The following is a 13,958-nucleotide window of genomic DNA, read 5'->3' as shown; positions in this document are numbered from 1 at the left end:
CTCTGGGCACTCTGTTCCTGAATTGGACCACCCTCACAGTAAAAAGGTGTTTTCTTGTCTTCAGATGGACTCTCACATTTCAGTTTGTGGCCACTGCCTCTTGTCGTCACTGGGCACAACTGAAAAGAGTCTGGGTCCTTTTTCTTCATTCCCTCTCATCAGATACACAGATTGATAAGATCCCCCTTGAGCCTTCTCCAGGTCGAACAGTCCTAGCTCTCAGCCTCTCCTCATATGAAAGATGCTCCAGTCCCTTAATTATCTTAGTGGCCCTTTGCTGGACTCTCTCCAGTATGTCCATGTCTCTCTTGTACTGAGGAGCCCAGAACTGGACATGGCACTCTGGATTTAGAGAGGAAGGATCACCTTCCTTAACCTGCTGGCAACATTCATCCTAAGGCAACCCAGGATGCTGTTGGCTAGGGTAAGGTTTGCAGCCAGGCTCTCCCACATGCCCCAGGCCAGGACATTGCTTGGTTGTAGGAGTTGGAATAGTGTCACTGGTTGGGATTTATGTCAGAGAGCAACTGCAGAAGCTGAACATACCCTTGGGGGAATCTGGTGAAGCCATAAAATAAATCTTCACGCCTGTATTCTCCAAGCATGGGTCCTGGATGCCCCTCTTGTGGTATGAGCAATGATACAGATGTGTAAGGAGATGTGTAAGTCCAGCAGCAGGGGAGCCGTGATCTGGCTATGCCTACTGATCCCCTGACCTTGGTGTGCAGTTTGCAGGATGCAGTGCTTCTGACCTGTGGGTATTGGCACTGCCAATGTCCCAAGCAAAGCAGGACCACTTGTAACAGAAAATGCTGATGTGCCACGTGGGATGGGGGTAGTGATTTAGTCGTTCCTCACACCCCAATACTAGAAGCTGGATACCAGCTTTGTGAGCACCTTCCAGAGTACCAGCATACCATGGCTGGTGGGTGTGATTGTGCATGGTGCATCAGGGAACGTTTGTCTATAAGGCAGCATTTGGGAGCCCCAACAGTTATTCCTGGGTTCCTCTGAGGCCACGGCTCACAGGCTGCGCATGACTACTTGGTGTGGGCAGGAAGAGGAGGATTTCCAGGGAAATGTGTCCTATGGCTGGGGAGGGTGGGGTTTCTGTAAGTAGTAAACCTAAAATTACTGTAGAGCTAGTGGTTTTGGTGGGATTTTTTTTTATTTAGCAATGTGGCAGGCACTGCCCAGCTGATGCGGATGATTGATTTTGGGACAGCCTCAGTGGGGTAGAGATTTCCTCTTTAATACCTGTCCTAGGCCCTGTGTGCTTTTGGCATGTATCTGCTTTTAGGCAGCACAGTCCAGCTGATGGAGTAGATTGTGGATAGAATTTGCTTGAAGGTAGCAAAATGCTTTTTTTTTTGCTTCCTTTGGAAAGTCAACCCATCTGCCCCCACTGGAGAGGCCAACCTTCTTCTGGTTGAGAGTACCTTTTCCCCATGAACATGTGTGGGCAGGAGCTGGCATAGAGACATGTTCAACCCCTGCCCGCTTAGTTTTTTCATGCTAACCTAGGTGCTGGCTTTCAGGGTGGCACAGCTGTACCCAGCAGAAAAAAACAGAGACTGCTTCAGTGAAGGTGGTCCTCCCCCCCGATTGGTTTCTGCTTTCTTCTGTGCTCCGGGGGATGCTGCAGTGCCTCTGGAAAAGCACACACTCCCAGCTTCCCCAGGTGAAAGCGTGGGATTCTCCAGTACAGCGGCAGTGCCCAGGCTGGGCTGGCTGGGCACCCCCAGGGGTCTAGGCTCGCTGCCCGCGCAGGTAGGGCTGGTGCCTGCCACACCATTGGGGAATGTGAACCAGGACAGAACCTGAGCGGGGGGACACCTGGGGGCCTTGTTCAGGCCACCCTTGTTCCTCACGCCGGCTATGGTGCCATGGACGCCAGCAGGCTGCAGGTGGTGAGTAGTGCAAGACAGGACTCCAACTGCTTGCGATGGGGCATGGGGTCATTTTTGTCCCTGATGAGCTTGGCTGAGGGCGCTTCAGCCCAGTTGTGCCTCTCACCCCGTGGGAGCTGTGCCTGAGTTGGGTGAGCTGCAGAGAGCCTTAGGGAACAGGCTAGTTTTCGCCTCTCTCTATCTCCAGTGCAGGTTTGTGATACACTGAAGCATGCTCCAGGTTCCATCAGGGGCCACAACTAATTCAGATAGCTCAGCAGTGTCCTGCTCTGGCCAAGAGCACTGTACATTTGCCTCACATCAGGCTAAATGGTGCACGAAGCTGTCCTCTGCTTAAGCAGGCAGGGCTGGGAGGTGCTGCTCTGGCCACCTCTAAACCCCCAGCACCTTTGCTAGCTGAAACACCATCTCCGTAGCAAAGGAGGGAATCAGCTGCTCTGGTTTTCAGAGCTTTCTGGGCTAGTCGTAGTCACTCTGTTGTTGTGACGATTGCCTCGTAGCCCTGAAAGCATCCGTGCAGCTCTCTTCAAGGTCCTGGGCAAGGGTTCCCACACCTGGACACTGCTGAGCTGGCTGTGCCATGACACGGGGACTTCATAGCAAATACATGCAGGGAGAAGAGGCTGAGAGGCTGCTCATCTGGGGAGGGCAGGAGGCACAGTATTGGCCTAGGAAAGCTGAGGGTGAATGAAAAAATAGCTTTGAACTGGAAAACTGAACCACTTGCTGAAGGTTAGATTTTCTCATTACTTCCAGCCCAGGAGCAGCTCCAATGAAGTCTGTCCCAAGTGCTGTGCCAGCAGCTTGCGGGTGGCTGGGCTTTAAAGTCCAGCTGGGACTTGTGTAATAGAGAAATGTAGCGTCAGAGAAAGCATGGGTTCAGACGTCCACTGACGCATCTTGTTGTCAGTGGGTGCGCTGCATGTGGGGACCAGCTACTTTTCTAGGTCCCATGTTGGCAAGGAGAAACCCTGAGAAGGGCTGGGGTCTCACACTGCAGCTACAGCCCTGGCAGGTGCTGGGATGGACTGTGATGCTGTGTGGGTGGAGGCCATGTCCCTCTTCTAAATCCTTGCTGCTGATGCTTGTCTTTCTGGGCCAAATGTGGGACCTTACAGAGCCTTTCAAGTCCTCTCAGGCTGATGAAGCAGTAGAAGGCAAGGAGGCCTTGATGTATCTGACAAGGTGCTGCAAGGGGCTGGCAGTGAACATGGGTGCCCATGCCATCTTCTTCTGCAAACTTCTCCACGACCTCAGATAAGGTGGAACCAAGCTCCTCACTGTCAGTAAAATGTGCTGGCTGGGTAACATAGTCATGTCAGGGAGAAACGTTGACATGCCAAGCTCTTCCCAAACTACTGCATCTTTACTGAGCTAAAATGTGGCACAGGCACGTGACTGGTCATTCTGGTGTTGGTCTAAACAGCATGAACGTGTCACTGGGAGGACTGGGGAAGGTGGCTGGTCTCTGTAGGGAGTTTCTTGTGTGGTTCCCACCAGCTCTGTATGAAGTTAAGCATTATATAGGTATTCCTATGCAATGCTACAGTTTGTTAGCTTTTTATCTGGTTCTGTACGGTTAAAAACTCACCTACTGTTTATACCCACACTTGTTGGTTACTGAACATCTGCATTTGTATAAACTCACTGTCAGTCAGTCTGAAATCACTTGGACTAGTCTTCCCCTGAGAAAACCAGGGAATGGAGATTGCATCTAGCACCAAATCGGGGTTTCATCCCACAAACCTTGTAGTGCCCAACACTTGTGACTTGTCCCTGCCACTAGTCTATATGATTTATAATGAGCCAATCGTCCTCCAGTAGCATGTGCTGTCCCATGTTCCTTCTCAGCAGCAGCCTCTGCTGTCACTAGTTTATCCTCCTCATGCTGACTTGTCCCTGAGCTTGGCCATCGTGTGGGTTGATGTGTCTGCCAGGTATCAGCTCTTAATTCCTGAGCTGCTTTACAGTTAGCAGCCAGTTAGCCTCAGCATGGGTGGTGTGTTTTGGGATGGGGACACCGTGCTCCCTGGGGTCTTAGCCTCAAGCCCCATGGATGCTGTGCATGCCAGGCTGCAGCCATCAGCTTCTGCCTCTCTGGCAACCCCATTGGAGAGCAGGGGTGTGAGTTGGGCTGGATGCGAGGAGTGGGGCTGGGATGTGCTATCCAGACACGTGGCATGGGACCCTTCCTGGAAGGGTAGGACTGCATGTGGTCTGGGGAAACTATGGCTCATGCTGGGCTGATGCCAGCTTCTCTGCCTCCCCAGGCAGAGCGGGACTGAGAAGGGTTTGCTGACTTCCTTGGGGGACAGCCATGGCCTGAAGGTTGGGATTATTGGCGGGGGCCACCTTGGGAAGCAGCTGGCCTGAGCACTCCCAACGCTGAGCTGGGCTCCGCGCCCCAGTATCCATGTTTCCGCCAGGCGCCCTGAGAGCCTGGGTAAGTGCTCCCCAGCCTGGGCCTGGAAGTGGGACTGCACTTATGTGGACTTTTAACTGCAATTTTTCATAGCACTTCAGGCAGAACTCACTAAATAATGTTTTTCTGCCAAAAATATTGAAGGTATGGAAACTCCAGCATTTTTTATTGGGAAGCAGAGGATGCTGTTGTAGAAAAGATCTTTATTTGGTTTGAAACCCATTGTCCACCAAACATTAATTTAGTTGTTTGCTTTTTTTTACCAGTGCTATCCGAGTGTGGTGGATGCATTAACCCTGTTCTTTGAATGCTGGCTAGTTTAAGGCCCATTTTAGTTTAGTCCCCCCATTTTTGTGGCTTTTCAAAATTCTCCTTGTCATTTGCCAAGAGCCTGGTCTGTGACTGAGACTCCAGGTTGTTAAATATTCACCCAACAGAGAAAAAGTCTCCCCAGATGAGCGGCAGTGCTGAAACGGAGATGTCCCTCTCCTTGTTTCATCACTGCAGGGTCAGTTGTAGCAGACAAGCTTCTCGCTGGGCTCTGAACACCCAGCCAGGAGAGGAGATCAGCCTGCAGCATTACAGCAACTGTTTGCATACAAACTGTCAACTGCCCCGTAAACTCTTATATAAAACAAGACAAGTGGGGAGAACGGTCCTCCACAGAGATGCTTGGAACAATGAAATCCTCTTTCTAGTCATCTCAGGGCAGAGAGGAAGCAGGGATTATTAAATGGCTTTTTATAGATCTTGAAAACTAGCCAGATCCCAAGGCTCGGCTGTTTCAGCTAAGGGCTTTAAATCAGCCTCCGTGAACTGGGGCCAGGCAGCTGAGGCAGCTGAGTGCTCTGCATGTTTATTCCTGGCAGAGAGGCTGCCTGCTCCGTGTCACTCTGCTGCTGCCCTTTGCCATGTAGAAACAGTGATGGGCAGCAGCCAAAGTCCCTCCGTGCCACTTTGGGCAGGCAGCCAGCGGTCCCAGCCTGGGAGTGATGGTTTGTGTTTCACCTGCATGTGGCAGAGCACAGGTAACCACGCTGCCAGTGCCCGGAGGTGCTGGTTGGTCACCTGTGCTGGTTCTGTGGGCTCTTGAGTCCCTTTCTACTTGCTTATTGCAGCAGACCTGCAGAAGCAGGGGCTCACGTGCTTTTGTGACAATGCTCAGCTGGTGGCCTGGGCGGATGTTGCGTTCCTCTGCTGCCTCCCGTCGCATGTGCCATCCGTCTGCTCCATTGTTCACCGTGCCATCCAGAAACCCTGCATTGTGTACAGCCTCGTCACTGCTGTCCCTCTCCTCAGGTAAAACGGACCACATCATTTCAGAGCCCGGACGTGCTGCCATCATTTGGGACCTCACCGGGGCAAACACAGCGCACATGCTCTGGCCGAGCCGGAGCTGTGCAGGAGCACAGCTCTTATTGCCTCTCACAATTTTATTGTGAAATGTCATTGCAAGCCTTGTCATGGCTGGTCACTTCCCCAAGTCCCCAACCGCTGGAGTCACGGGAACACTTTAGAGTTTCAGCTTTCTGTTTGTCTAGAGGAAGTTGTAGACTTTGTGGCTATAAACCTGAAAACATGATGAAAAGGAGTCAAGGGAGCTCCAGATCAAACACAATGCTGGCATTGAAACCCCACTCCTGCCAGGGCCTCAGGTTATAGCTGTAAGATAACATGTTGTGAGACAGCGCAGGAAACAAGGTGCAAAGAAGCAGCCTGCAGTCTCCACAGTCAAAAAAGCAAACCCAGTGCATCGCGTTTCACTTTAAGCTGCTGCCGTAGCTCTCCCGAGGGCTCTGAGTGCAGGGGTATGACCTGTACCCCCTGCTCCTGACCCCTGGGGGTGCCCAGCCCTGCAGTCAGGCCAGTCCTGGCCTTCTGCTGAGGTGACCAGTGAGGGGCCAAACGTGACGCTGCTCTTCATGCTATGGGCGAGGCTGTTTACTAGTAAAATTTTTGCAGATCCTGCAAAGGATGACTGCTTCCTCCTCCTTACCAGCTAAACCTAGTTTCTCCCCCATCAGGTAAACCTGGATGATGGTGGCTGTTGATTGGAGGGCTGAGGGAGGGCAGACGAGTAGTGGGGATCCAGCGGGAGAGGAGAGGGGAGGAAAAGATAAGAGAGACCTTGCTTGAGGGAATCTGCCTGCAGTGGGGAGGGACCCGGACCCTGATATGTTCCTGTGCCGCTGCAGTTGTGGTATGACCTATGTGCACTGGGGGAGAAAGTGCAAAGGATGATTTTTACACACACTCCCTTTTTTTTTTTTTTTAAAACAGACCACTACGTGGCAAAAGTAACAATCCTACTGTGGCCATCTCTCCATTGGCAGTGTTAAGGCCCATGGATTAACTTTAACACAAGGCAATGAGGGTCCATCAAATAGGAAGAACCTTTCTAGCTGGTTAAGATGGCTATTGGAAAGGAGTCATTATAAGAAATGTTAATGGGATGAATCCCAGCAACTGTTGACTCAGCCATGGATGGTGCAGTGGGATATTCCCTGCGGCTTCCTCCGAGTTTCCCTCACGCAGGACCTTAAAACCCCACTGTATTGGGTTTGCGTGGCAAGGTTTTGGTAGCGGGGGGGGGCTACAGGGGTGGCTTCTGTGAGAAGCTGCTAGAAGCTTCCCCTATGTCCGATAAAGTTAATGCCAGCGGGTTCCAAGACGGACCCACCGCTGGCCAAGGCCGAACCAATCAGTAACAGTGGTAGCGCTTCTGTGATAACATATTTAAGAAAGGGAAAAGAAGTTACAGGGGAGTGGCAGTTGCAGCCAGAGAGAGAGGAGTGAGAAGATGTGAGAGGAACAACTCCGCAGACACCAAGGTCAGGGAAGAAGGAGGGGGAGGAGGTGCTCCAGGCGCCGGAGCAGAGATTCCCCTGCAGCCCGTGGTGAAGACCATGGTGAGGCAGGCTGTCCCCCTGCAGCCCATGGAGGTCCACGGTGGAGCAGATATCCACCTGCAGCCTGTGGAGGACCCCACGCCGGAGCAGGTGGATGCCCAAAGGACGCTGTGACCCCATGGGAAGCCCGCACTGGAGCAGGCTCCTGGCAGGACCTGCGGACCCGTGGCCCCGTGGAGAGAGGAGCCCACGCTGAAGCAGGTTTGCTGGCAGGACTTGTGACCCCACGGGGGACCCACGCTGGAGCAGTCTGTTCCTGAAGGACTGCACCCCGTGGATGGCACCCATGCTGGAGCAGTTCGTGAAGAACTGTAGCCCGTGGGAAGGACTCACGTTGGAGAAGTTCGTGGAGGACTGTCTCCTGTGGGAGGGACCCCACGCTGGAGCAGGGGAAGAGTGTGAGGAGTCTTCCCCCTGAGGAGGAAGGAGCGGCAGAAACAACGTGTGATGAACTGACCCAAACCCCCATTCCCCGTCCCCCTGCGCCGCTCGGGGCGGGGGGAGGTAGAGAAAATCAGGAGTAAAGTTGAGCCTGGGAAGAAGGGAGGGGTGGGGGGAAGGTGTTTTAAGATTTGGTTTTATTTCTCATTATCCTGCTCTGATTTGACTAGTAATAAATTAAACTAATTTTTCCCCAAGTCGAGTCTGTTTTGCCCGTGACAGTAATTGGTGAGCGATCTCCCTGTCCTTATCTCAACCCACGAGCCTTTCATTTTATTTTCTCTCCCCTGTCCAGCTGAGGAGGGGAGTGATAGAGCGGCTTTGGTGGGCACCTGGCATCCAGCCAGGGTCAACCCACCACACCCACGATCCCACCCGTGCTGTGCGGCCACCGCCGGCTCCGGGCACCTGCTCCGCCGCAGCGCAGGCCGGGCTCTCCAGGAGCATCCTCTCCCCCTGCCGGTACGCTCATTTCGGTTGCCTCCGCTTTCAGGTTGAAGCAACTCCTTTGCTACAGTGCCATCGTGAGGCCGCAGTACCAGTGCTCCGGCCAGGAGCCTGTCGATGAGCTGGGGGCGAAGGGGACAGTCCCAGCGGCGCTGCGAGACCCTGCTGCTGTGCAGGCAACGTGCCCCTGCGGTTCCCGAGGTAAAAGCTCTCTTCTTGCTTCAGCTTGGTAGCAGTCCTGCTGAGGAGCTGCGCTCGGTGGTTCCCCTGCCTGTATGGTTCAAGGCTGGGTCTGGGCTGGCGATAATTTTGTTAGTTAGGAGTGCAGTGTGGGGAAGAAAACCCTCCTGGAGAAATCCTGCCGCTGTACAGCTAAAGCTGGAGTGGAAATGGCGTGCATGGAAGGGGGTAGTCATGCACGAGAAGCGGATGGGCAAAATGAGGCAGTATGTGTCTCCTTCACCAGTTTCTCTGATTAGCGCCCCGGGGGTCACCCTTTCTTTCAGGAGCACTGCTTTCCATGTACCTGCCACCAGTTTCTAAAGAGCTACCGTTTCCCTTTGTGAAATAGTAGCTCAGAGGCTAAATCAGTGAGCAGGAGCTGAGATATACTTTCTGAGCAAGAACATGGTCCAAAGTCTTTTTCTCTTCCCTCAGGCACAACTTCTGTTTCCATGGACGTGCTGTTCCTATTGCTGACTGCTACCTCTGTCCATCACAATTTCATTATACACTTCTGCATGCACTTCTAATTCTTGCGCTGTTGAATGCTCTTAAAGCAGCTACAGTGCTCATCATGCCATGATGGCGGAATGGTTATATGACTTTATATGCAGCCTGTAAAGGACTCCTGTTTACTCGATGAGAATGAGCTACAGAAAATACAAGCTATACTAGACTTGTTACTATTAATTTCACCATCCCTCACCTAAAATGATCCTAGATCAGAGGTTTCAAATAAACCAGCTCTGACTGATTGCCAATGCAATTCTTCACAGGAGTGGGAGATGAGAATATCTCTTCCCACCTGTGTGCACAATGGTAATTGACATTTGATTTTGTTTGTCCTGCAGGGAAAATAAGAGTCAATGCTGAATGGCTGGTGGCCATTTTCTATGCAGCCCTGAACAACGGTATGTGGCAGAGCCTGCCTCACCAGAAGGCACTGAAATTACTCAATGACCTCTGTTTTCCTGAACGCTGCCCCATCTGTGCAGAGCAGAAAACTTCCTGCCCACGGTTTGTGTGCAAGAGTTTTGTCAGCAAAGGTTTTGCCTCTTCAGTGACTCAAGAGGAGTAAAGGGTTGAATGCTGAGGTACTGCTTGTCCAGGCTTCCTCTTTGCTCTGAAACTTGCCTCATCCCACAGCTGAAGCATGGGCTGTCTGGTTGGGTTGGAAGGTGCTGAACTGTGTGTTGCCCTTAGGACCACATACCTGCTAGGGAAGATTGCCTTAGATGACGTATTAGTGTGGTGGGTTGACGCTGGCTGGATGCCAGGTGCCCACCAAAGCTGCTCTATCACTCCCCTCCTCAGCTGGACAGGGAGAGAAAAGAAAACGAAAGGCTCGTAGGTCGAGATAAGGGCAGTTTAATAAAGCAAAAGCAAAGGTCGTGTGTGTGAAAGCAAAGGAAAACAAAAGATTTTATTCTCTACTTCCCATCAGCAGGCGATGTCTGGCCACTTCCTGGGAAGCAGGGCTTCAGTACGCATAGTGGTTGCTCCGGAAGACAAACGTAAATAATGAATGCCCCCGCTTCCTCCTTCTTCTCCTAGCTTTTATGCTGAGCAGATGTCATATGGTATGGAATATCCCTTTGGTCAGTTTGGGTCAGCTGTCCTGGCTATGTCCCCTCCCAAGATCTTGCCCACCCCCAGCCTACTGGGTGAGGCGGGGGGAATGTTGGAGAGACAGCCTCGATGCTGTGCGAGCACTGCTCAGCAGTAGCCAAAACACCGGTGTGTTATCAATACCTTTCTAGCTACCAATACAGAGCACAGCACTATGAGGGCTGCTATGGGGAAAATTAACTCCATCTCAGCTAGACCCAATACAATTAGCAATAAAAGACCTGGACTATCATCCCTGAGTTATTTTGTCCCTGGTTCCTGTTTGGCTACTTATCAGGGTTGTCTGAAGCCACTGATCAGGACTGGGGCATTGGGTGCAGGAAAAAAAAAATTCTTATGGGAACATCTAGAGAGGACAGTTCTTATGGGTAATGAACTTACGGTAGTTCATGAACTAGACTATTAAGGATTTTAAGTCAGGGGAACACTGCTTGAGGGAAAGGACTCCTGCTTGTGCAGGATTGTTCTAGAGCCATTAGGCTCAGTTTTGCTCCACATGGCAGAGTAATGCCTGGAACACTTCAGATTCAAGTCTCTGAGTCTGATTGTTTCTCAAAGACCCAAGAAAGAGACTTGGAGTCAGACACTGAAGAAAACCATTACTTGTTAAATTATTAGCAAGCTGCTTCACACTGTTATTGCCCACAAATGTTTCCACTCATTTTCTCTTCCCAGAACCTCCCCCTGGTTTGACCTGACAGCTGCACAACTGAGAGAGTCTCCCTTTAGCCAGCCGCCAGAAAAGAGTGATGGCTTGTCCAGTGCCATCTTGCTGTACTATACCTCATCCTTTGGAGACTGGCCTACAAAGCAATGTGGGCTGATCAGCACCAAGACATCTTACTTCAGCTGTAGTGGAGCTTGGTGTGACATTGGATGACAAGTCTCCATTCTCCACAGCTGTTTCTGATATTTTCTCAGAAATTCCAGAGGAAACTGCTGACTATGATTCTAAATCATCATAAACTATAACGAAGCCCATGGCAGAACGCTTTGCTGAGATCTCATCCCAGCCCCCTCACGGGACTGAGGGGTGCAAGAACGAGCACTGTTCGCTCTCGGACTCTTTAAAATATTCCAGCCAATAACCCTATGTACACATTTGCTTCTACAAGTTTCACTCTCTAGACTGCTCAGCAAACGTGCTTCTCCCTGGCTGCCTGAGTCTTGCTTTATTTTGGTCTGAATTTGCTTATTACATAGTCATCTTGGCCTATGAACTGCTTCAGTTTCACTGGGTTTCTGTTGCAGTTTCGATAGAAAACTAAATTACAAAACCAAATTACAGTTATTTTGTAGTGGCTACAGCTTTGGCGTAAATAACTAAACAGTATTGGGCCTAGGCTTTTTTTTTTTAATTATTTTTCCATGGGGGATCTCGAGGAAGCCGTTGATGCCAGACAAAATAGTAATGATTTAGTCAGGAGCACTCTTTCTGTTGAGCTAGGCTTTAATCAGCACTTATTCATACTTCCTTGCTGGTGATAATGCACCCCACCACCACCACCACAGACTACGTGATACTTCTTTCAAGGAAAAAGGAGGTAACTGGATATTCTGTCCAAATCCACCCAGGACAAAGCATTTTTTTAGTCCCTAAATTCTCTAGTTCAGCTTACAGTATTCTCTTATACTTCCTGCCATCATCTATCGTGTCTTTCAGTACTGTTTACTATGATAAACCACTGCCTGGTTTTGCCTCACAGGAAATAATTTCTGTGGTGAGGCCAGGGATTAGTTGTGCATGTTGTAATTAGGCCCCTCGCCTAATCACGATCACCGACAGCAGCTGGCACCACACCTGTATACCAGTTATTGTATATGCCATTTGTCTTACATCTGGGCTTTACAGTGAGCCCAGACTGCAGACACTAAAGCCTGGGAGAAATCTATTCACTTGAGCTGCAGGGGAGTTGTTATCAATCACTGGTAATTATTAGATATATGTCTATGATTATTTTTTAGTCTTTTTAATTAACTGTGAAGCAGAAGTGAAAGACAGACAGTGGTACAGTCTGATTTATAGCTTCTGCTTCACTTAGTTCCTGGAAGCAAACGAAGGACTGCAGAAAAGAGCCAATGTGGGGATGTGTTTGCTGTCATCAAATGGCTAAGAGCTGCAATGGCCTTTACTATAATCGTGAGAAGGTGGAACTGTACCTCCTTGGACAAACTGCAAGGTCATAAGGGTATATTCTGCTGTCCCTGCTGGGCTTCTTACAAAGGTGGAGGTGCAGTGTGAGTCTCTAATCCTGCCTCTGGGTGCCCTGCGATACACGGAGAGCATCTGCTTCTACCCCAGTCTGGGCTCGTTGCAAAGGAGGAACTGTAGTATAGGGCTCCAGTCCTGCTTCTTGGATAAACTGTGAGAAAGTGAGGGCATCTGCTTTCTTTCCTGATCGGGACTTTCGCTCCAGGAAGAGACCCATGTTGTCTCTGTATGGGAGGGCAATGGATCTGTTGAAGAGAGGCTCCTCAATACCCAGCAACTCTCGCACGTGTCGTGAAATCTCCTGAAATACAAGACAAAATACCCGAAATTCTCATTTCACAGGGCAACAGCTAATACCATTCATTCCGTTTCAGAGTAGCAGGAAAAAGAACTGAATTTCTGAATTTTGGATCAGTTTCACACTTGAAGTTGCAACTCGAGAGGGATCTGAACCCATGAGCCCCGTGTGACATTGTAAAAGCAGAGCAGACTGCTCGTTCTCCAGATTTACTGTGGGGAATGGCGTCACACCTGGTCTCTAAGTGGCACAAATAGCTCTGCTTTCCTCTTTGCACTTGCAGAACAAACAAGTTATGGGTGAATGAGCTGGAGTCTATTCTGCCTAATGCAAAACATTGCTGTTTGCTAAGTTATATTGTCAACAACACAGTCTATACACAGAAGAGGTGTAAAAACTAATTAAACCAAGAAGCCATATTGCTCATTAAGAAAATGATGGGTGACTGGCTGTCTGAGCCAGCTGGGCCTGGAACTGTCAGTGAACAGAGCCTTGCCATTATATTTGAAGTCACTTCTGAGAATGTAACCTTCCGATTTGACTGAAGCTTCAAAATACAATTCACAAAGTTTTACTGATCTTTCACAGCATTTGCTCAAAACCTTCCCCCAACTTTGGCTCGACTCTGAAGATCAGTACCCTACTTTGTGCGATATCAGAAGAACACCGGACTAGTATCTTCAATGATTTTAATATTTAAAATACCAGTACAGTGGAATTAAAACCAGCAGCAACTTGTCCATGCTGCATAGCTTCCACATAATTCACTGTGTAGTTCTCTACCAAACTGCCATTTCCCCTAAATTGCAAAAAGTTTCTATCTCACTGAGCTGATGCTATCACGTTTGTTTCTATAGTAACTATCTCGGTTTCGACTGTTCACAGCCTTTCATTGATATTTCTTGTTGGGAGGCTGATGTGCCCAGGATTACGGCCTTAACTTTGCACCTGCTCTAGTACACGCTTCCTGAAAGACCCAAAGGGCCACGTCCTGCTCAGAGCTCTGCACGCTTGGATTCTATCAGAGTAAAGTTCTCAAACACAAATAACTAGCAGGATAGGGCATGATCTTCAAGAACATCTAGGATCCACTGAAGTCTGTGAGATGTTCCCAATTCACTTGCAAGCTTTGGAAAATATTAGAGACAGTCTCATTTCTAAGCTTGCTGCAGTGTGCTGGCTATCGCTTATCCTCGCCCTGAAGAGTTTCAGTTTCTACAGGAGGAAGAATGTGTTACAGTTGATATCTCTAACCCGTGGTTTAGCGTTTCTCAGCAGTTAAACTACCACCATACATAATCCCTATCTCCCAATGTGAGGCTGAGGCTTACAAAGCCTATAAAATTCTTGCCATCTTTGGTAAGTGCAAATGGCTACAAAGGCTGTATCTGCTTGTACCAGAAATACTCTTGAAGGGCTGCTGTCTGAAAAACTAAGCATTGTAATTTGATGCCTTCTCCTCCAACCA

The 13,958-nt window shown here is 49.8% G+C and overlaps 1 protein-coding gene across 1 annotated transcript; it reads left to right on the top strand.

Annotated features, from left to right (window-relative positions):
- The first annotated feature begins 1,886 nt into the window (after positions 1-1,886).
- Positions 1,887-10,945, top strand: NOXRED1 (NADP dependent oxidoreductase domain containing 1). Its single transcript, XM_050897104.1, is given in 9 exon segments — positions 1,887-1,914; positions 2,961-3,014; positions 3,017-3,167; positions 4,181-4,353; positions 5,451-5,631; positions 8,176-8,330; positions 9,203-9,425; positions 10,656-10,820; positions 10,822-10,945. Coding segments are annotated over 9 exon segments (1,254 nt in total).
- Positions 10,946-13,958: the final 3,013 nt, after the last annotated feature.

The sequence above is a fragment of the Gymnogyps californianus genome, chromosome 5, assembly GCF_018139145.2.
Source record: "Gymnogyps californianus isolate 813 chromosome 5, ASM1813914v2, whole genome shotgun sequence".
NCBI classification, from domain to species: domain Eukaryota; kingdom Metazoa; phylum Chordata; class Aves; order Accipitriformes; family Cathartidae; genus Gymnogyps; species Gymnogyps californianus.
The sequence above is the reverse complement of the archived record's forward strand: the minus strand, read 5'-3'. Positions and strand labels throughout refer to the sequence as shown.